The 24,660-nt window shown below is 33.7% G+C and overlaps 1 protein-coding gene across 1 annotated transcript in view; it reads right to left on the bottom strand.

Annotated features, from left to right (window-relative positions):
* Positions 1 to 24,660, bottom strand: part of RALGPS2 (Ral GEF with PH domain and SH3 binding motif 2) — a 188,108-nt gene that overhangs the window by 23,111 nt on the left and 140,337 nt on the right. Inside the window, exons 9-17 of the mRNA XM_011981461.1 lie at positions 19,440 to 19,577; positions 18,114 to 18,204; positions 13,511 to 13,578; positions 11,833 to 11,968; positions 10,922 to 11,073; positions 7,641 to 7,695; positions 5,111 to 5,188; positions 3,412 to 3,517; positions 605 to 697 (exon numbers count right to left, since the gene is read on the bottom strand). Of these exons, the coding sequence (XP_011836851.1) occupies positions 605 to 697; positions 3,412 to 3,517; positions 5,111 to 5,188; positions 7,641 to 7,695; positions 10,922 to 11,073; positions 11,833 to 11,968; positions 13,511 to 13,578; positions 18,114 to 18,204; positions 19,440 to 19,577 (917 nt within the window). The remainder of the gene's footprint in view (positions 1 to 604; positions 698 to 3,411; positions 3,518 to 5,110; positions 5,189 to 7,640; positions 7,696 to 10,921; positions 11,074 to 11,832; positions 11,969 to 13,510; positions 13,579 to 18,113; positions 18,205 to 19,439; positions 19,578 to 24,660) is intronic.

Raw genomic sequence — 24,660 nt, 5'->3', positions numbered from 1 at the left:
TAGCATAAACCACTTAATTTTTCTCCCCAAAATATGTGACTTAGAAGTAAAATTCCTCTCAAATTTTATTAATGCAACATAGAAAATCATTCTTCCTTTCAAAGATTCTATGTAAAAACAAACAGCATGCAAAAGAGATTTATAGGAAAATTCTACAGGGTGAAAAAAAGGCTTCTTTTAAGTAATATGAAGCACAAGAAAGTGACCGAAGTAACTGTTGTAACTGATCATTCCTCTTCATTGTTGGGAAGAATCACTAAACCAGAGACTGAGGTGGAAAGAACTTTAGATGTTGGCCCCACATTTCCACATTTTGCTGGTTAGGAAAGGAAACTCCAAGGCAATAGTTTTGAACAATATTGAACAGGAAACCCAGATCTGAGAAAGCTTTGGTGACAAGATAGATAAGCTTAATGTGCAGTTTTGACATCTGCAATGGAAAAATGGCATTCAAAAAAGAAATAAATGTAAAAACTTTTGGACTAGAAGATAGGAAAAAACAAGAGCAAACCCAAAAAACCTTTGTATCCCATTAGGACTGCTTTCTTTATAACCATGAACAGTCTGTGAAACCATGCTAAAAATGTAGAGAACAAATACTTACATGTTTTCGTTCTGTAGCCTTTAGGGATTTGGCAGCATAGTAAAAAAGCTGTGTCCCACACAAAGCTGCCCAATATTTTGTCCAAGATGCTACCTGGATAGGACAAACACATGAATATACTATTAAAATGCTCCTGGTTTCTTAGTTTCTTTACATTCTAAGTGCCAATGATCAAGTCCACTTCACTTCAACCAAAGGACTAACCTCAGAGTTGAGCTGTATCACTTCTGAAATCTTAATATCAAATATTCCTGTCACTTCCATCTAACTACCTATCTGTTTGCAGATCCACATACTCAGTCTTTCTTCCAGCTACAATAAAATAGTTAACCCCGATTCTATCTAAAGACAAACTCAACTCTCTTTTTATGCCCTAGATTCCAACTATCTCTAAGAAGTTTGCTTTCGCAATTAACTCCACTGCTTCTCAATCTCTCTCCCTCTACCATCCTTATACAAATGAACCTTAAAATCCCTTTAAAATCCCTCCTTTGACCCATCTCCTTACACCCCAGACACCAACCAATTTCTCTGCTCCTTTTCACAGTGTAACTTCTTGCAAGGGAGTCTCTAAATCTTGCCTCTACTTCTGTTTTGCCCATTTTCTACTCAGCTCACTTCATTTGGCTTTTGGGTCATCAAGGTCACTGATGATTGTTAATTTTAGCAAAGCCTCCGTCCTCATCATAGCCAGCCTCTTAGCAGCATCTGACCCAGCTGGCCACTCTTTCGTTTCTGAAGTATTGTAACTGCTAGGCTTCTGGGATAACAGTTCCTTAATTTTCCTTTATACTCTTCTTTGTGGGAGACCTTCAACGCTACAGAGCCCCATCTCCAACCCTGTTTTCTTCTCTAGCTATACTTTCTTCTTAATCTATCATCCAGATCCATATTTCAAATACTATCTATCTGTATGTTAATGACTCCCAAATCTCTCTCCCTGCCACCTCTCTGCTAACCTCATGATCCACACTGTTTCAAGAGCCACAATGACATCTCCACTTGAATGTTTAATAAGCATATCAAACTGAACTTGGCCAAGACTGACCTGCCCCCTATTTCAATAAATGTCCCCAACATCCACCCACCTCAGTCCCCAAACCTAGAAGTTATCTTTGTTTTCATGCTTTCTCTTATACATCACATTTAATTTATCATCAAACAACTCCAGCTTTTGCCTCTTACCTGATCTCCTCCACCTTCCCCAATTTCAATGGGGAAATTGAAATGCGTAAACTATACAAGCCTTCTTGTCTCCTGAACTCTAGATAGTCACACAGCTAACTTACCTACCTCATTCAGATCTCAGCTCAAATGTTTTGCCACGGTGGCAACCCTCCTTGTTCCATCATTCTGTATCCTTGGACCTTATTTTAAAGCCTTATTCTCTATTTCTCCTCACTGGAATGTAATCCAGGAGGAAGACACTTTGCCTCACCTTGTTCACTGCTCTATTTCTAGCATTCAGCACACAAAAGGTATGGTAATGCTTCAACTGACATGCAATTCTGTGTTCATTAGCCTGTCTAAGAGATTCCTTATTTGTATGTGCCTTTGGCTTACTGTGATATAAGCAGCAAAGTAAGATTACTTATATGAAGCCCCCATTTCTTCAAAAGCTTTAAGTGTGAATATATATCAAAGGTTTTATATTTCAAATTTGAGAAAGGGAAAAAAAATGTTCCTTAGTAGTCAAACTACTATGCTGGTGTTCAGGAAGAATAAACTTCTTTGATACATATTAAGAGCTCAGTTCCACCAATCTTCCTTTTTTTCCCCCCAATATACTTATGGTTTGGAAAGCATTTTATATTTGTGTTCTATTTTATGTAGAAAACAAAACTGTATTACAGGCATTTAAATAAAATGATAAAGCACAATCAAATTCCAGTTTTTAGGGTTGTTACTCTTTATTTTCTACTTTACCTAAACTTAATACTAAAATACTTCTTCATGATATACTTTCAGGGTTCTCTAAGAAATAATTTTGTATAAGAACTATAATGGGGGTTAAAAAAAAGTACAGGATTTAAGCACCCTTAACACATGATTTAACAGAAATCTATATGGCACATATAATAACACTTTATGTTAAGAAAACATGGTAAAGCAAATGTGTACAATAGTTTCCCTCTTATCTGTGGTTTCAGTTACCCACAGGCAACGATAGTGTAAAAAAATTTTTGGAAAATATGAGAAGTAAACAATTCATAGATTTTAAAATCACGTGTTGTTCTGAGTAATACAGTTCTAATCTGTCCTTCTGTGGACACAATCATCCCTTTCTTTGTCCAGCATCTCCACACTATATGTGTTACCCTTGTGGCCCACTCCCTACTGCTTCCTTAAGTGAAAAGAAAAGTTCTTGGCTTAAGGAAAGAAAAATTAGACACTAAGGTTGCTGAGATCCATGGTAAGAACAAATTTTCTATGTGTGAAATTACGAAGAAGGAAAAAGAAATTCATGCTAGTTTTGCTATTGCATCTCAAACTGCAAAAGTTATGGCTACTGTGTGGGGTTAAGTGCTTACTTAAGACAGAAAAGGTATTATATTTGCGGATGGAAGATATGAACAGAAACATGTTCCAAATGATGGTAATGTGGTTTGGTACTATCTGAGGTTTCAGTAATCCCCTGAGGGTCTTGAAATGGATGACCCAAGGATAAGCGGGGAGGACCTTATTTAATATTATTTCAAGTCTACTATATTCAGGCTTTATTTTAATTGTTCTGGCACTTTACAGAGTCTTATATACATTTGTATATTTTTAGAGGTGTATTAAAATATCATATGATGAAATCTTACTGTAGGCTTTTTGCCTTCTTTTAACAAAGTTTTTCTCCTGAGAACACCTTGAATAGTAACAGCTCCTGGATATAAATGTACTGCCAAATCTTCTGATTCTGCAGAACTATAATGATGAAGAAAAGAACACATAAGAGCTTTTGTCTATAATAGTCATTAATTAGGTACTTAAAAAAATGTAATTATTCTTAATTTTAATTTTAAAACTTTGTTACTTTATTCAGAGCTGAGGCGACACTGACAATTTTAAAGGTTTATTAATCTTGAAATTTATAAGCTGTCACAAAAAGTTGATTAGAAAGTTATTAAAGTCAGCAGATGGTTAAAAAACATACTTTATTACATATTTGAACAAGTATAATTTAGAAAGAATGCAGTAATTCACTTTAGTAAATATTAAATTAAAAATTTAAGATTTATTTTCTTCTTAACATGCCACACTGCATCACTCTTGTAACCTTATTTTCCCCATAGAAACTTTAAGTCCTGGTAGGAAAAATGAGGATTCTATTTGTTAAAAGCATTTAAGTATAATAAAACTGAAAATAAAAAGAGAAGCTCAAAAAGAAAAAAAGAAAACTCATGCTTAATTTAATTCTAAAATAGCAGAAAGTAATAAAGTCAATAATAATATATTTTAAAAACTAGCTTTCTGCAATACATTTTAATAACATTTAAATGGTGTCAATGGTAATTTGCTCTCCACGAAAGGAAAAAACTCAAACCCCAAGATTTCCTTTTCATGTATCTTTAAAAAAAAATCACAAAATAACCAACACTTTAATATCTTTCCCTAATTGATTTAAGGTCCAATGTTTAATACAATAATTAATGATTTCTACATGAGCCAATTAAACATACACGCTGATAAAAATGTCACTGGTGACTTGACATAAGCTGCAGAATTCCTATAAGAGCAATGAAAACTAAAGTTTGCCAGTTTATTCCTTTGGGATTATTTAGGTGTCTTCAAAGTGACTTAAGAACCTATAAACCAGTAGAAATTTCATGCTAGAGCTATTTATATTCAGGGAGGTATATGCAGGGAGATTAGACACCATCAAACTGACGTAAAGTTTGCTTCTGAAGTTTGGTATTTTGTTGTATTACGAATTGATTACCCATCACCACTAAACCCTACGTTCCCAATCAATACACCACCCTTATCTGCCTCCACAGCTAATAACAGTCCAAAAGAGACCTGGTTTAACTAGATGAACAACTGAACAAATATGAATTTAAATATACAAATGATTATTTTATGAAACAGACTTGTCTACATTCAGGACCTGTAGTTTATCTGAAAAACTTTTTAAAAAGACAAATCAAATGTAAATTTATTAGCAAAGTAAATGCTTTGATTACAACTTACGAATAAATAAGCAGATTTTTATATTGTTCATTCAAAAACTATCAGCATTAGAAAGACCTGTGCAGTTTAAAGGCTACCAACTTGGAAGCATTTTAAAATATGTAACATTAAGATGCAAGTTCTGGCAATTAGCTCTGTGGATCAGAAAGAATAGTTGAAATTTATCTTCACATTAGATCTCGGAAAGAAAGTTTTTCTGGGTAATTTGTTTAGTTTTTAAATCAATTAGTTGAGAAAGAGGAGAAATAATGTCAGACCACACCCATGTAAGCCAATCACCAACACCATAAGGGAGTTCTGTGACCCCTGAATGCAGGGGAATTGTACCTGCTGGCCTTCATGTGACTTCGATAGCCATTTCGTGCCACTCTTGTCACCGGGCCGAGAGAATGGTATAATCTGTTCCTGTTGGATTCCATTATAAATTGTATGTATTACATATACTTTTATTCACATAGCCATTATCAATACCTAGAACAGTATAATAGTTTCTTCTTGTAATATAGCTTTCTAAATCTTACAAAAGGAAAGTATGTGTGATTATTCCTCTTTCTTTTTTAAAGCATGCAGCATAGATTTAAAAAATTTTTTTCTTCTACTGTTGACTCTAGAAATACTTAGAGGTATTTAGTACACATCATATATTTTTATATATATTCACTTTCACAAATCTGCTAAAAGAATTAAAGAGCTATTTATAGCCAAATAATAAAAAAATCTGAAAAATACTTCAAATTTGCTTACATTTCTATACCACTTCTTGGATTCCAGTTTAAATATGATGCCCGGATTTATATAAGTAATTCATTTTTATTATATGTCCCTATGAAGACACCTAAAAACAATGTGGCTTGTAAACTTAAAACTCATGAGGAAAACTTTATTTTCCTCTTTATCCCTAGTAAATAAAACTAATAAAAGAAATGAACTGAGTAATATAGGCATTATTTCTACATTAACTGACAAAGCCAATAAATGATAAAAATGATGAGTTAATAATTATTCAAAATGGTACATAATAGTTAAAAACAAAAAAAATAAAAACAGACACATAAAAATACTGATACTTCTTTGCCTAGGAAAACCTGAAAGTAGCACTGTTGATAAATGATATTTTGAAGAAAAAGCATTATTTTAGCAACTTGTATTTGATGTCTAGAAAATAAGAACAGAAAATGGTATGTTAACATTCAGAGTACATTTTTCAACTTCACTATCCATGAGTAGTACTTTAAATCTTAGTTCTTTATTCACTTTCTATTATTTCATGTCTGAATCTTGCTGGGCAGCATTCATTTCACTGTTCTCCAAATGTTCCAAGAGCCCACTAATTTAAATTTGGAATAAGAAAAGTAGATTTTTTAGCCACAAATGTCTGCAAAGCAAAACATCTGTTATAAAGGAAAAAAATTGTTTCGAGATGTGAAGGTAACATCATTAAATACTGTCTTCATAAGTAACCTGTTGGGATGAGAACAGATTATTTAACACACCACCATTCTGGTTACTCATAAGTCAAGCAATCTAAAAAACAATTTGGTTAATCAATATTTTTTAAATATAAAGATTACAATATACTCTATAATCAACTTCTGATGGTATTACATTCTTTCTAGAGGGAAAGACAATTTGAACAAATTCAGACAATATATCAAAGGCAATTCTTGTGTTTTTCACATTTCAGGCAAACCCAAATGAATAGATCAAAAGTAAAGGTTGGAAGGAAAATAATACAAAAATAAATAAAAATAATTTGTTTTTACTTATTATTATCTCACAAAACAAAGAGAACAAAAGTTGGGAATGCTGATAATTAAGAGTAGAAAGGATTCAAAGTACTTTGCAATGTAGAACTTATAAACAAAATCTTAACCACATAATAGTGAGAAATCTTTATGAAGTCACATAAAAAGTAAGGATCTATTTTTCCAATTAAACAGCATGAAATTTATGATTTCAAATAAAATTTGATTTAAACTTGTTTTCTAAAATTGTGACGATAAGGAGTTAGGCAAATAAACATTTTCAACTTCAGTATTAATATGACATTTAACATTCAATCTAAATGACCCTCTTTTTGAGTAATGAATACAGGTATTTTTAGAAACTTACTTAGTTCATATACAAAAGGCGAGCAATTATTTTGGTCAAGAGCCAAATATGAGTCTGAAATGGCAGAACTGAAATGGTCAGTGAAAACATAAGAATCCTAATGGACATTTAATAAATAATTATTTGCCTTGTTCGGTCACATTCTTCAGATCTTATATGTACTTAGACCTCAATATAGCATGATATAGCAGACGATAGCTTTAACAGCTTAAAGCAACAAAGGAAGGAGAAGGGAGCACAACTTACAGTATTTCAGTATGAAAGTGTACTCTGAAAATTTTGAGTTTATGACAATTTAAATTCTAACCTCAACTTGCTTTACTTGTATAATTTAAAATTTATTAAATCATTTTGTCTTTGACAAAGTAGCAGAAAATAAAGTTGACCCTTCCACTAAATGCCTTAAAATTACTTAAATGAACCAGAACTTAAGGAAATAATCTTTTGAATACCTAAGCAGGTTACCTGTCGATGACTGGTTATTATTTTTAAGTTATAATTTTAAATGTATTAAAATTCAAATACATGTGTCATCCCACCAAATAAACATTTAGAGATAAGACTATCATTCATTCTCATTACTTACATATCGAAACTTAAATACCAACTTCTAATTTCTTTTACCAGTAGAAAACTTAATCGCTTACAGATATGTAGTAAATATTACCTCTTAATTTTGTATTATCACATTATTTAACCCAGACAAAATAAACTCAAAGTAGTTCAAATGGACAATTTATCTTACCTTTCAAAAGCAGGCCATGAGGTCTCTTCACTTAGTTCAGAACCATCACTGCTACCTAAAAATGAAAAGTTATTCTATTTTTTAAACATCAGAATTACCTCTCTTAGTTTGCATTTCACAATTTAAAAATAAATTAACGAACCTATGCTCATAAAATGACAATCACATTGTGGGTGAACATATCCACATATTAATTCTTTATTTTAATATTACTGCTGTTAGATTTATTTTGCAATATATTGGAATACAGTTGACACGACAACCTAAAATAACAAAATAGCATAAAACATTTTTGCTTGCCTACTTGTAGCTGAAATTCATTATGTCAATAAACAATTTTTCCTACCATTAGCGAAAATAAAATAACACAAAGTTTCTTATTAGATGTGTCATAATTTAGGACCAATATAATTATAAAATCCTTGGAGATTCACGGCACACTTCTTTCTCTTGTATCGAAGTCCATTACTACCCTAAGTATAAAAAGCCGAATGAAATCCAATTCTTTGTCTCTAGAGACAAAGTTAAAGAGGATGGAATCTCTAAATTTAAAAAACCAAAAACTGGCGCTATAAAAATGTAACAATTTTCTCTTTGGCCAAAAGATCAGTTAAAATAAAATGGTCTTCAAACAGAATGTTTAAAATTAGCTAGAGGGGAAAAAAAAAAACAACAAAAAAACTATGGGGAATGAATTCAGAGTCCAAAACAGTTTAGTTGACTTAAATGTTACTTTAAAGATATTTCTGGCTCTCAATAAAATTAGGATGACTAATAGGTCAAGTTAAATTGTCTATCAGACAGGGTTCTAAGAAGAGAGACTACTTTACAAGCAGGATTCTGAAAGACTCAAATTCTAATGCTGTAAGGTAAGCATCAGATACCTGTAATGGATGCTGTAAGGTATCCATTAGACTCATCTCTCTTAGAGACGATGGATTAATACCCTTCTACGGGTTTGCAATGGCACTAGTTATGTACCATCCTTGGATAAACTGAGATAACAATCACTGAAATAATCTTCTGTATTGTATGGTTCAGAAGAAGAACCAGAGGTAACCTGTGCTGGTGGTGGGGTTTTGTACATTATCTACAATATCTTTTGATTTGTGGCACTATGTGGTAAAGACTGAAAATTTAAGCATAATTAGTATAACTTATTTGTAGAAAATGTAAGCATGAAGCTCAGAGTTAATCTGCTTCCCTTAGTTAGCTAGGTGAGACTACTCAAGATTATCTAGGATAGATATCACATTAGAAAATGTTTGAGGCCATTGTTCTAAGCACTGGTTAATTTTCCCACAGTATTTTCAAAGCCTTCACTGAAGACTAATATTGCATGTAAAAGTTAAAGCTAAGAAAAAAAAAACCTCTTGTGTGTGTATGTTAATACCTATCATCTTATGGTAATAGACTTACTCTTTTTTTCATATTGTTAAAGCTTTAAAACAAAAATCCTCGAAAGTAAATGCCTATATGTAATGTTCTTAATTTACAAACTAGGATGCAACGATCTTTTACCGTTTACCTACTTAGCCTTAGAATAATTAAAAAATAAACACAAATGCAAAAATCTGCTCTAAAAGAGAAAAGTCTCCACACTGAAACGCTAACTGTAACTCAATAAAATAACTAAACAACAATCTTGTGGTAACCAAAAGGACATCTATGAAAAGTAAAAGCTATAAACTATAGAATAATTCTCACTATAACACTTATGATGAGCAAGAATAAAATATTACGTACTTGAGAGTTGTAATTTTAAAAATTACTTTGTGCTTTAAGTGGCATGCCAAATTCTTATGTGTAGAAAATTTTTGACTGAAAAAAAGTTCTTTCCTTTGCAAAATTATTCTTCAGACTGAAATTAATATTTGCATATAGGCACTCAGAACATTAATAAGAGGTATTTCAGGTGACAAACTTGTCTTTTAAAAAAATTTTATCATTTATTCACTTGCATTTTTATATAAAAAGGGGACTATCAGAATAAACAACTGCTGAATGGTAATGGAGAGCTCTGAAATAATGATTCCTGTGCCTCAGCATCCTAAGTAGCTGGGATTACAGGCATGCACCATTACACCCCAATGATTTTTGTATTTTTAGTAGAGATGGGGTTTTGCCATGTTGGCCAGGCTCATTTTAAACTCCTGACCTCAAGAGATCTGCCCATCTGGGACTCCCAAAGTGCTGGGATTACAGGCGTGAGCCACCCTGCCCCGGCCTGTATGAATAATTTCTAATTGTAAAAAGAAATAATGTTCATCTAGAAGACTCAAAAATTAAAAGTTTAGGAAGTAAAAACAAATCCCTCTCTTAATCTCACATCCCTTTCTAATATGGTCCCAATTTTCTGCTCTTCTTCACATTAGCTATCTGTTTCCTCACCTCTCATTTTCAAATCTACTCCAATCTAGGCCTTGCCCTGACACTTCCATGAAGCAACTCTTACCAAGGTCACCAATGACTTTTATTTTGCCAAATCACCCCCGTCAATTCCCTGTTCTCATCTTAGCTCTCTTTTTTTGCATTTGATATTCACACATTCAGTACTTTCCTCCTCCTTGAGATACTTCATCTACTGGGCTTTTGTTTTTTTCCCCCTACTTCATTGATCTCTCCTTTTTAGTTTCCTTTGATGACCCATCCTTCATTTAAAAAATAATCAGACTTCTAAATGTGAGAATGTTTTCTTATTTATCTACACTCTCTCTTTAGGTACCCTCAACCAATCATGGCTTATAAATATGCTACTTCTCATATATCTTCAGACCTGACCATAACCCTCTGAGCTCCAGATTCATATATTCAGCAACCCACCTGACATCTCCATAGGGACTAAACATGTCCAAAACAGAACTGATTCCCCAAATTCAGTCCCCCTTCACAAACACTTCACTGCCCACAGATTACTCTGTCTTCTCTACCTTGGTAATAGCATCATCATCTAACTATTATGCTTGTTTAACCCAAATAGCCTGAAGTCATCCTTAACTCCACACTCTTCCTCCTCCCCATATTCAAATCACATGCAGTTAACTAATTCAACCAGTCCATACGTTCTTTTTCTACCTTCTTCAAATGCTTCCCCTTCTGGAGTTAAAAACAGCAAGCACTTTTAAAACCATTACAAATTATTAACTTCATCCTGTATTTAACTGCTACTTTGTTTTCTAACCAAATTTTCTCTATGTGTGGTGGGGTTTTTTCCCAGTCAAGTTTTGTTAACATTTTTATTTAATGTTAAATTACAACTCTCTCAGAGAAGTATTTCTCACCTATTGATATTCCACTAGAAAGAGTAGAACTTTCAGCTTGGCCTCGAGATGGCGCATGGGGCTCCATGACGCTATCATCTAACAGATGTCTTGGCCCTGCATTTGGAAATGTTGCACTCTTAAATTCTGTGGTGTTCATTTTATGAATGAAACTGGAAACAAAGAGAAAAAAAAGTCTTATCTTTTATTATTGTTACTAATTTAAAAACTGCTCTTTATATAAAGATTTAGGACATAAAAGATTTACCTGCTAACTGTCATACTCAGATCTTACCATAAAAGCCTCAAATGAACAGTTCAGGGAAAATGTTTTAGGAAACCTGGCCATATCTATCTATATAATTAGAGCATATTTTAAAATAATTTCATTTTGAGCCTCATGTCTATTAAAAAAATTGTTTCCACATTCACTTTTGGAGAACGGTTATTAAATTTCCAGAGAAATCATGGCAAAAGTGAACATGTGTCCCCATTTTGAAAAAACAATATACTGCAAAACTAATGAAGCTAAACAAAAAGTCAGTTTTCTTTATATTTAGGAATAAAGAAAATAATTTTTACAGCTGTCACTTTTGACATTTTGGTTAAGACAGTGACTGTCTTGATATAAAGGTTATAATTTTTTTAAAAAGATATATTGCTATCCTGATTTTATTTATGATGGCCCTCTGTAATGTTCATGTATAGTCCCCAAATATAAATGCATTGTTGACAAAATCCCATTTCCAAATTCAGGTAAAGTAAGAAATAAACGCTTTTAGGCAAATAAGACATTTTACTGAATCAGAAAACGGCTATTAAGAAAAAAGAAAACTATTCAAGGGTACCATTTTCTACTGAACTAATAAATGGACAATAAATTCAATTATAAACAATTTAAAAATTTGACAGATAAAATTAAAAATGCTGACTTATAACCCAAGCTATGGCACTTCCTATGTCCATGTGGAATCAGATTCCGAGGGGATGGTGGTGTCTGTGGGAGCAAGGCTCCTTCAGCTGCCACACTTTTTCGTCCACTCTGTGGAGATGCTCCTACTTCAGGACCTAAGGGTTAAATTTAAACAGATTTTCAAATGATTATTTTTCAATCCCCGATATAAAATACTAAATGTGGTTCAAATTTTGAGATAGTATTGATATTAGTTCTATTTCATTGACTTGAAGATGAGAAATATATTCTAAGTCCTAAAACACAAAATCCCAAACCATACAAAATCCATTAACTTTTATCTTAGTTATACTAAGTAGAGGCAGTGTAAATATTTTCTCCATTTACATAGGAAGAAGCAGAGTTAGAATAGACTAGCTTTCACATCACAGACAAAATCTGGACTAAACACCCAGGTCTTCTGAGTCCTAGGTTCACTGCTCTTTTAATTTTATACATTACTTCTTTACTCCTAGTTTCAACTTCCTCTTAGATAAAGAATGTGTTGGGTAGGTCGAACACTCAAATTAGAAATTAAATCTATACCGACACTATTCAGGCTTATGGGAATAAATAATAGAATATTATGAAAGAACAAAACAGCACTTTAAGAATAAAAAGAAAAGCAAATTTAAGAAATTTAAACTGCAGTGTTTTTTCTGCTTGGAATATTCTTCCCCATAGACATTGTCATGGTTTGTTTCTTCACTTCTTCACATCTTATTAGATTAGCTGTCAAATATTTTTAGAATATACATGAAACTTAGCGCGAAGGCCTATATTGGGAATTTAAAAAAGGTACCTATCAGGGATTTCTTAAATAATGACAATTTTATGTTTTTTAAAAAATTACTTGTGGTATATGCATAATATCCCCATTATAATGTAACAGGTAAAGTAAGGAACTATGATTTTTATATTACAGTGAACATTTGAAAAAATTATGCCACTAAAATTGACTTCTATAATTATTCAAATTAGCAGACTTTCCCATTAGACCACAGAAATTTCTAGTGTAATCAACCTTCATTGCCCAGGACAGTGCATTCTTAATTAAAAATGAATATTCATAACTACTTATCTATTATTTTCCATCTGTTGTATCTATCTATTTTCCTTGATTAGGTAGCATATTTGTTTGTACACTACTGACAAACTATAGCAACCTTTTTTTTTTTTTTTGAGATGGAGTCTCGCTCTGTCGCCCAGGCTGGAGAGCAGTGGCATGATCTCGGCTCATTGCAAGCTCTGCCTCCTGGGTTCACACCATTCTCCTGCCTCAGTCTCCTAAGCAGCTGCTACTAAGGCGTCTGCCACCACGCCTGGCTAATTTTTTTGTATTTTTTTGTGTGTGTTTTTTTAGTAGAGGCGGGGTTTCACCGTGTTTGCCAGGATGGTCTCGATCTCCTGACCTCATGATCTGCCCGCCTTGGCCTCCCAAAGAGCTGGGATTATTACAGGTGTGAGCCATGGAGCCCGGCCAGCAACTTTTAAATTTAAAAAGAAAAAAAAAAAAAAAACCCAGAAAGGACTTTAATATCAAAATAAATTTTACATGCAGTATAAGAAGTACGAAATTTTTATTTACTTTGGAGTATATTCTTCCTTATTAGGTTATCTGATTTAGATTTGGTAACAAGAGAAAACTATGTACGGACCTACTAAATCTTCTCTGGAAGCAGCAGAACGTGGGGTGCTCGTCCCTGGTTCTATCTTTAATGAAAGCCTGAATTTTAAAAAGACAAAATACATACAATGATTAACATTTGACAAAATAAGATTAAAGTTGTGTATTTTCTCACAAAAAAACTAAAAACATTTTTATGAAATAATCTGACCTATATATTTTTCTTCAAGAGCAATCTTCTTCTTTTTAAGAGACAGGGAATCTCACTTAAGCCTCAAACTCCTGGACTCAAGTGATCCTTCCACCTTGGCCTCCCCAAGTGCTGGGATTACAGGCATGAGCCACCAAGCCTGGCCAAGGGCAATTTTTAATTAAGATGTTAAGTCTCTTATCTCTTTCATACAAAGCTGATCTTATGGTTATTCTAGGAAATATTAGGAAGGGAAAATATATTAAAAAGTTGTATTTAAAAACACAAAAATCTCCCCCAATTACCCCAAAGTTGCCAAACCATGGAACACATTTAAAGATACTTGATGATTGACTAAATGATGATTCAACTTAGAGCTTACACTGATACCTGACACTTGATTCAGAAACTTTCATATGTATTATTAAATATATTATGCAAATTATTTCTAAAACCACGTTATTTAAAACTAACCATCTAACAAACCAGCTGACAAAACTCTTCAAAAGAAAGATCTACACAAATAAAAAGGTTGTTTGCAAAATTTCTAGTAAGTCCCTGTCCTAAGTCAGAGTTTATTATTTGGTACTTAAGTTCCATTTAGGATAATATATCCAGTTCTGAGTTTCACAGTGAAAGAGATCATGATTTCTATCAGTGGAAGCTATTTCAGAAAATAGGACACTAAAGTAGTTGTAGAAAATGCTTTGATATGATACATGAAGCCTAATATTGCTGAGTCTGTCTGAAATTTAATAAAAACTGTTTAGTATTCTACTAAAATTTTAAAATTGCACAATACAAATGGCATTTATAATGATAAACAAATCTACTGTAAGTTCTTATTATATTCCAGTTATTTGATAATATAAAATGCATATGTTGAATAGATAAATGATTAACCAGACTCTTTTCTCTTTTTATGAAAATGTTTAATTATTTAGGCTACAAACTATACTGCATTCATTCATTGGACAAGTATTTACTGAACACCTGTATTGGGCACTGTGCTCAGAACTGGAATATAACAGAGATTATGGCAGACGCGGTATTCCCATCCTTCTGAAGCTTACAGTCTAGTGGATGAAAGAAAAGTAGTAAATGAAATAACTACCATTTCCCAATGACACCAACATAGAAAGGAAAAGAAAGGGAGCTTACTGGGCGAATCACACTGCTATTGGTAGCAGCTAGAAACTGACAGCAATATAAAAAGTAGAAGCATCTTTAAAAAGCACTGAAGGCTGGTCTGAGTGCCAGCTGCTTACAACATCGTCAAAGCACCACATAATAAGGGAGATGCTGATTCATTAAGAAAAGATATGTTCAGTATTAAAATAAAAACCAGAAAAATTTTCATCCTGATCAAAAGACATGTAATTTGTAATATCTATACTGGCTGCCTATGTAGATCAAGTTGCCCAAAATAGACCTTTTATAAGTGACATGCCATTTCTATTTACAAATTTTTCATCATAAAAGGCATTTTTTTCTAACAAAATGTTTTCTTCTAATTTTTTCTAATAATTTTAATGACATCTTAAAATGCTCTATTTTTCATACACACTAAATTATTAGGCTTATGCAACAAATATACTGCATTTTTAGAAAAACCATCTGTCAGCCGGATGCGGTGGCTCACGCCTGTAATCCTAGCACTTTGGGAGGCTGAAGCGGGTGGACCATCTGAGGTCAGAAGTTCAAGATCAGCCTGGCCAACATAGTGAAACCCCATCTCTACTAAAAATACACAAATTAGCCAGGCATGATGGTGGGCACCTGTAATCCCAGCTACTCGGGAGGCTGAGGCAGAAGAATCACTTGAACCCGGTGGGGTGGAGGTTGCAGTGAGCTGAGATCGCACCACTGCCCTGCCCTCCAAACTGGGAAACAGAGTGAAATTCCGTCTCCAAAAAAAAAAAAAAGGAAAAGGAAAAGAAAAACAATGTCTTCTCTAAGTCCCGTATGATGTTCCAATAACATCAAATGACTCATCGTTCCTCATGCAAAGACACTGTTTCTCATCCCATTCCTTTGATCATTCCATTCCCCAGCATGCTTTTCCTCACCCTTCACGTGAGACTAACTCCTACTCACCTGTTAAGATTCAGCCTCAGATGACGCTGTCTCCTGAAGCTGTTTGTATTTCCCTTCTTTTTAGTTTTCCTATGAAAATCTGGGTTAGGTCCCCCACTTACTTATGTTTCCACAGCATCCTTGGCATATTTTTATTATAGTACTGTTTGAAATGTCTTATAATCATCTGTTTTGTGGATGTATCTTACATGAGACTGAGCTTCTTGAGGGCAAGAACAGTATCTTATTTTTATAATCCCAGCAACTACACAGTAACTGGCCTATAACAAAACCTTAGTAAATATCTGTCAATGTAATGGAAGGGCTGCTCTGGTTCTAGCTCCTCATGAAAACAAAAATCAGTATAATAGTATCAGTTTTCCTACAAAAATGAAGGCACTATATGATATGTCAGTTTATAGAATGTCAGAACTACTTCGTGGCTTCACTGGCTAAGTCTACCCTTTTAGCAAGGTAAAAACTAGCTTTAATAAATACTGTATTATAATTTTACAGTAGTCACAAAAAATTTGCCATCCTCTATAAAAATTGTGCAAAATTTTCTTAGATTTTACTTCAATCTAATAAACTTTAAATTCTTTTAAATTCAGTAAGTTTCTTGAGCCAGATAAATATCTAATAGCTACTTACATTTTGAATTTTAAGATATCTGTTCTACGCCTCACTGGACAAAACTTAAGTATTTACTAGGCATGAGTTCTATGTCAGTAATTAGAGAGACGGGAAAAATAGTGGTAAGTATAAGACACAGACCATCAAACTTGAAAAACTTACAACCCAGGGCAACAGATTTGTGAACAACTCCAGCCTTAAAAAGCTTTTTCATTGACTTTACACATTTTCAAGTAAGTAACCATGTAGAAACTTTTTGTAGAATAAAAATTGGTACAGAAATATAAAGTGTTGACATTATGGTGTGAGAGAAAAGATGGTAATAAACGCATTTTCAAACATTAGTAAAATTTTAGATGCATTTAGAAAAATTATTCCTAGATGTTTTCCAGAATTTCTACAGCCATTTACTGGGACTAATTCTGTTCTACAAAAATTTTTTAAAATTGTCAAAATCTGGAACAAGGAAGTTAATAATCATTACCAAAGGAAGACAAAAAAAAATTTCTATGTAATGCATTAACATTGGAAAATAATCTAGTCTTTTACTTTGATAAATTTTTGAAACATGACCTTTTATTGGAAAAAATATTTGTGAAAGTGCAAAATTCAATTTGAAAGCTTGGAAACAACTGGGATAATAAAGCTAAGTAAACTTTTTAAACAAAGTAACAAATGAAGCTAAAAGAAAAGGGACAAACTTCAAGAGAAATAAGCTCTTTATCCTCCCACCTTAAAAAAAAAAAATCCCAGCAGTTATGATGTAAAGTATATCAATAAAAGATGAAAAGGTTAATAATTAAAAAATTTCCTCTCCCATCTTTGGGAAGTACTGTGGATATAAGGAGATAAAAATGAGATAAAAATGGATATCAGCTATTTTAAAAGTGATTTCAAACAATCTTTTTTTTTTTTTTTTTTTTGAGACAAAGTCTTGCTCTTTTGCCCAGGCTGGAGTGCAACGGTGCACTCTCGGCTCACTGCAACCTCTGCCTCCTGGGTTCTAGTGATTCTCCTGCCTCAGCCTCCCAAGCAGCTGGGATTACAGGCATGCATCACCATGCCTGGCTAATTTTGTATTTTTAGTACAGACAGTGTTTCACTATATTGGCCAGGCTGGTCTTGAACTCCAGACCTCAAGTGATCCACCTGCCTCGGCCTCCCAAAGTGCTGGGATTACAGGTGTGAGTCATTGTGCCCCACTGTGCCCGGCCTCAAAAATCTTTAATAAAGAACTTGCTACAATATAGAGAAAAGGATAAGTGTGGTGCTACATTGGAGAAATGTCTCTTCTCCACAGAGAAGATGGACCAATAGTCTCCCAATCCGCAAAAGCAATTAAAAACAAACAATGATGTGTCAATAATTAGCATTAAACAGTAATTTTTCTACTTTAAAAAGTTTCACTAATTTTTCTGTCTATTAAAAGATAAATTCTGTAAGGATTCAATGATTGAATATGGGGGAAAAGAAGAAATTTAAATTAGAACTATCAAACGTTAGCTCTCTACAGAGATAAAAATATTAAAAAGAACAGATGAGGTATTTGTATATTGGCTCAATCATAACAAGTGACTAAAAAGTAATACATGTTAGTATCTTTACTGCTATAAACCTACCACTGGATTAGGCCTTTGTATGGTACCATGTAGGATTTAGATGTTTAAATACATAGGGATAGAAAGGTGGAGGACAGGACAAAGTTATACAAACCACTTTGGAAGATCCAACCTACTTGTAATTATCGTCTTCCACAAATTTTTGTAGTTCTTCTATATATTGAACGGAGTTCAGATATTTTTGGACATGAGGCAACATGGGAATATCTAGGCAAAAGGTGATAAATAATTATCTGATAAAGCACATCTTAACCAGAACTTTAAAAATTAAGCTGAAAATAACTTAAAGGTAAATTAAGGCCGCATGACAGCAAAATTTAAATTAACTCTAGAAGGACTTTACTGAGATAAACTTTAATTGAAACTGAAGGTAATTTAGAAAATTAGAGTTGCATACTGTTTGTCTAGATTTTTTTTTTAGTAGTTCCAATTATAAAGTCCCATATATTTGAGAAATTTCATAGGAAAAGATCAGGAACTAGTCTAAACTAAACAGAAGAGGTGAAGGCAGTTATTTTTCTTTTAAAGAAACCTGGTTCCCATTTATAAATATGGTTTATCTCCTCCCCTTATAAGTCTCAAGCAAGATTAATTTAACAACGCAACTTGATGCTATGTTTAAAATATTGAGAAAAGGACAAAATAAGGAATTATTTGATTTAACTTTCAGTAAGATTCTATCTCCACACAGATAGTTTTAGAAAGTTTTTGAGGTTTTCTAAAAAGTACAGATGCATGAAGTAAAAGTTAGCTTTAAGATAAATTCACTTGAAGTAATCATATAATGTAAAACTCAGTTTTTTAACCCATAAAAATTACGTATTAACAGCCTAACTTTATTCCCTATCCAACTGGAAGTATCTAAACATTAAAAAAAAAAAAAAAAAAAAAAGTCCTTTCTCATCATTTGGGCTTACGTGGCTGTTTCTGTATTTGTCATTCCATAAAATACACATTGGGCGAAAATTGGTTATTTACTCGATAATCTGACTCAAGAAAGTTGGTCAACTGTCACGAAGATCAAGGGTCTCAGCTAAACTTCCCTAATTGAAAGCTGTAAGAACGATTTACATAACAGATCAGGGAGATCAAATGAGATAATAGAAAATGACTTTGTCAACTATAAAGGGCCAAATAGCTGTGAGGTAGTAATATTAAATAGTGTCCTTGTGCTGTGAGAAAGTTGCTGTAAAATAGCAGAAAAGCAAAATATAAAAATAAAAATTTTAAATATTAAATACTTAAATTCTTAAAAGCAAGATCTTAAACAGGATGCTACGTACTAAATGGCAAAATAAAACAAGCATTATTTTCCTTTATGTTAGAATGTAAATAAGAAATTGATGTCCCCTGCTGTGTGAAAAATGATCATCAATGTGTGTAAATAAATCACTGGAATTACAGCAATGTTAATGGCTAGGCATTATCCCCCGGAAACTTACCATATTCACAAGACTGTTGTAAATCAGAAATTATTCGAAGGATATTATTCATTAAATTTGATCTCTGCTCATTTTCTAGAATGCTGCCAGTTGATGGGTATGCTGAATCAATGTATGTTAAATCTGACAAATAGATACCTGAAACAAAATGAGATAAATGTTTTCTTAGTTGTAGCTTGGGAGACTATGACAAAGAAAAGAGGAGAAAAGGTTGTTTATAGATATATTCCACGTATGCCACATTTAAAATATATTGCTATTAATACACTGAAGCCTCGGTAATATATGGTTACTGGGGTCTAGCTTTCCATACAGTTGGGGTCAGACATACACCAATTTTTTGTAATAATATGCTATTTTGTAAATGTCTTCTTGTGATTTCATTTTCTTTTCTTTTTTTTTTTTTTTTTTTGAGATGGAGTCTCACTCTGTCGGTCAGGCTGGAGTGCAGTGGCGGGATCTCAGCTCACTGCAAGCTCAGCCTCCCGGGTTTACGCCATTCTCCTGCCTCAGCCTCCCGAGTAGCTGGAACTACAGGCGCCCGCCACCTCACCCGGCTAGTTTTTTGTATTTTTTTTTAGTAGAGACGGGGTTTCACCGTGTTAGCCAGGATGGTCTCGATCTCTTGACCTCGTGATCCGCCCGTCTCGGCCTCCCAAAGTGCTGGGATTACAGCCTTGAGCCACCGCGCCTGGCCTGATTTCATTTTCAAGTATAGTTTGAGGCTAGAGTTAGAAACCCCAGCACATATGGGAATTAATGGAAAGGAGCTGAGTTCTTCAATTGGCTCTGCCTCTGACTAGTTTCATAATGGAGAGTTATTTTAAACTCAGAACCTCAGATTTAAAACCTATACAAGCATCCATTTTCCAAGGTGTGTTACAACTTGAAGATATTAATTTAGCCAGCAGCCCAGCCACTGCCTGACATAGGGAAATTATTTAATATTTGTTTTATACTCTCTTGCCTTGGGTTGATAACTATCATTTGAGTCTTAACTACTTTGAAAATTATCTCAATCTGGTAGAAATGTTTTACATTTTAAAGATCAACAAATGAATTTCTGAAAGGGTTCATGTGACTACAAATTGAAGTTAACTATTTCTTACCCTCCACGCTCTTTGCACCAACAAAAATAACACATCCTCTAAAATTTGGTTGTACTAGTCCTTAACATGAAAGGTCACTTATTTAGGATTATTTCTGGAGAGTTCACAATGCACATGTGAAATGTATTAGACAACTATAGCTGGAGATTAAAGAAAAACATACTTTCCTACTTTTACCCTATTACTTCATGTTCACGAACTCTCAGGGTAAATGCAACCAAAATGACATACCCACTGCCTTCTAAATAAACCCTGTTTTTACTCAGCTTTTTCTTATACCTTAAATGTTTTCTAGACTTATCTCTGCCTATCCAAATCTTATATTTTGCTTATCTAATTCGGTGTCAAGATTCTCTCGTTTTCTCACAGATTCCAAGAAAGGAATTCAGACACTGTCTAGTCTAATCCTCTCCTTTTAGAGATGAAGAACCTGAAATATATAGATGGTAAAGGGACGTGTCTAATGCCATACAACCTGTTAGTGACAGAGCTGGATCTCAGATGTTTCACTTATAGCCCAATTAAAAAAAAATTACTTATATTCTGTTTAAAAATCATACATTATCTGTGCATACTATTCACGTAATGACCTTTGTGACTTCAAAATCTCATTATTTAAGTTTTTTTTTTTTTTACATTTATATCTTATCTATTCAAGACTGCAAACTCATTTAAGGCAGTTGCTCTATCTTGCACTCCAAGAGAAAGAAAATCTTGTGCAATGTTTTGATGAAAGGTGTTTAACATAAAAGGTTGGCATGGCAATCTTTTTACTCATCCTAGTATCATTCATTTTCCACTCAGTAAATATTTACGGTATTCTTTAAGTCACCTATCGTTCTTTTTTTCTTTAGATAACCTTAACTTTATTTCCCTATGACTCCAAATGAATCTGAGGTTCCAAATGAAGCTGAGGTTCTTCCCACTTTGTCCAATCTCAGAGGAAGAAGAATCCCTGTCTTCTTCCCAAATCTCAATTGTAATTTTGAATGCAATCGTTGCTGCCTCCTTCCAGACAACCACTGTTGCCTCTACTATCATTCACCCCTACTGGCTCCTTTCCCAGAGTCAATATACACATTTTTTTTAATCTTTTTTTTTTTTAATCATTTTTTTCCCCCCAAGACAGAGTCTTGCTCTGTCAAAGGCTGGAATGCAGTGGCGCGATCTTGGCTCACTGCAACCTCTGCCTTCTGGGTTCAAGTGATTCTCGTGCCTCAGCTACCCGAGTAGCTGGAATTACAGGCATGCGCAACCATGCCTGGTTAGTTTTTGCATTTTTAGTAGAGACGGGTTTCACCATGTTGGCCAGGCTGGTCTCGAACTCCTGGTCTCAAGTGATCCACACACCTCAGCCTCCCAAAGTGCTAGGATTACAGGCACGAGTCACTGCACCTGGCCCAATATACATGTTTAAATCTCCCCTACTTATAAAACAAAATCTAAGCAACTCTTCCTTCAAATCTGATCCCACTCCTCAAGATAACATTCTTGTTCTCCCTTCAACACACACCTTAGAAGAGAAACATAGAATAGTACACTTATTTTATTCTTTACTTTATTTTTAATGTAATATTTGATACACATAAAAGTTTTTATGTGTCAGGAAAATTGTGAAAAACTTTGAGATTGGGGGAAAAAAAAAAGATTACTGGGTATCCTGTCTCCAGTACATCCGTTTGGTTCTTCTGAGTTATTTCACAACTCTGCACAGCTGTTGAAAACTGGTAATAAAAATTATTGTTCATAAACATGCCAAAGAATTATGTCCAGTGGGATCTAATGAATGTTGACTTATGTTGACCAATTTTGCAACTATTTGTAAATTTACTTCAGCATTCCTGATTGCATATGAGTGTTACTTTGAATTCACCCTTGACATATTTTTGATTCCCTTATAAATTTAATAATTTAAATGAAAATTCTGACACATATTCATTTCATATTTGTGTGAGAATCGTGATTTCACAAAAATTATTGCTGGGAACGGTGGCTCACGCCTGTAATCTCAGCACTTCAGGAGGCTAGGTGGGCGGACTGCTTGAGCCCAAGAATTTAAGACCAGTCTGGGCAACACGGTGAGATCCCGCTCCTAAGAAAAAATTATCAACATATGTGACACCTGTTGTTATCAAACAATATAATAAACACTTGTGAAAGACCAGTCAACTTATGACTACAACATCCCTAAGGAGAGCTAAAAGATTCCTCGAAGAAATGGCATGGAGATGTTGGCATAGGTACATCAATAACAGCAATAAAAGATATATAAAAGTAGCACAGAAAAGCTTAAAGAGGAGTTTCATAAAAATTCTGTGCAAAAAAAAGTCATTCCTTGCTGATGGGATCAGAGAAAGCTTCAAGGAAGAAGTGGGATTTGAGCGGGGTACTAATGTGCCAGTTCTTGCCATTCTTCCATCCTATCATTAAACTCAGATGACAACTCACCTGTACTAGACTGTGCTGTCCAATATAACCACTTGCCACATGTAATTACTGTTTCGTGTGTGTATTCTGAATTGAGATGTATTTGAATATAAAACAGACAAGATTTTGAAGAGTTAATATGAAAAATTAATGTAAAATATCTATTAACTTTATTGGTTACACGTTAATATTTTCATATGTTGGGGTAAATACTACTTTAAAAAAGAACTACGACTTCATCAATACTGTTGTATCTATCTGTATGTTCCTTCTCTACTGCATCTCCTTGCTTCCTGTCCAGAAGTAATCACTACTCTGAACCTCATTTTTTCCCCCAGACATCTGCCTGTATTCCTTCTTTTGCCTATTTTTGAGCTTTAAAAATCATATTTTAATGTATATGTGGATTAAATAATAGTATTTGTAATGTCAGAAAAGTGCCTAGTACGAGAGGCTGAGGCAGAAGAATGGTGTGAACCTGGGAGGCGGAGCTTATAGTGAGCCGAGATCGTGCCACTGCACTCCAGCCTGGGTGACAGAGCGAGATTCCGTCTCAAAAAAAAAAGAAAAGTGTCTAGTACATACTAAGTGACTTATAAGCATTTATTAAATAAAATTTAAAAATATGCATTTATTTATACTTATAAGCATTTATTAAATAAAATTTAAAAATATGGTCTTCTGTGGTTGCTTTGTCTATTTTGTTTCTAAGACTTATCCAAGCTGTTAAATGCCGCTGTAATTCCTTATAATGAGAACAAGCTAATGTGTGACTATTTTACAATTAACTCATTCATTTTATTTGATAGACTTTTGGATTACTCCCATCCCACCTCCAACCATGTTGCTACAGACATTCTTATACACATTTCCCAGCACACATGTACAAAATTTCTTCAGGATATATAGACACGCCTAGGAGCAAAACTGCCAAATGCTAAAGTATATTAATATTCAACTTCACAAGATGGTGTCACATTATTTTTCAAAGCTATATCAATTCACACTCCCACTGATGGTATATAAGCTTCTGCTGATCCACATTTGTGCTAACAATTGGTATTATCAATCCCAATTTTGTCAATCTTCTGTATAAAATGGTATCTCTCTGTGTCTTAATTTTTATTTCCTTGATTAGTAATCCATTTAAACATTTATATTTCTATGTAATAAATGTTTCTGTCCATTTTTTCTTTTGGGTTGTCTTTTTCTTATGGATTTCTAATTTCTTGATGTTTTGTGGACACTAATTTGTCAGTTAAATTTTATCCAGTCACCCTTCAACACACTAAATAATCTGAAATCTGTACCTATCACCTATTTTGGCAATGGCATTAACAACTTTCTCATTCTAAGTCTTAAAACAGCTCTCTTGGTCTCCCCTCCTTATGTAATCTCTCTGCAGTATTGTAACCATTCTCTTCTAGTTCCCAGGTTTTCCCCACCTTGAACTTTCCTATCTTTCCTCTAAGCCCTCACCATTCTTCTTTTTCCTCATGTTTCTTGAAAGCTGGTTTCCTGGAAATTGGTATCATGGTCTGTCATTAATCTTCCTTTACATTCTACATGTACTTTCTCTAGTATCTTAGTTCCATAGCTTTAGCTACTACCTAATTGCTGATGACTTTTTAATCTCTCTATATAACTGAGATCCTGACTTTCATTTCCAATTTAACATATGTAGC

The sequence above is a fragment of the Mandrillus leucophaeus genome, unplaced genomic scaffold, assembly GCF_000951045.1.
Source record: "Mandrillus leucophaeus isolate KB7577 unplaced genomic scaffold, Mleu.le_1.0 Scaffold226, whole genome shotgun sequence".
In the NCBI taxonomy this organism is placed as follows: Eukaryota; Metazoa; Chordata; class Mammalia; order Primates; family Cercopithecidae; genus Mandrillus; species Mandrillus leucophaeus.
This window is presented reverse-complemented; position numbering and strand designations above follow the sequence as displayed.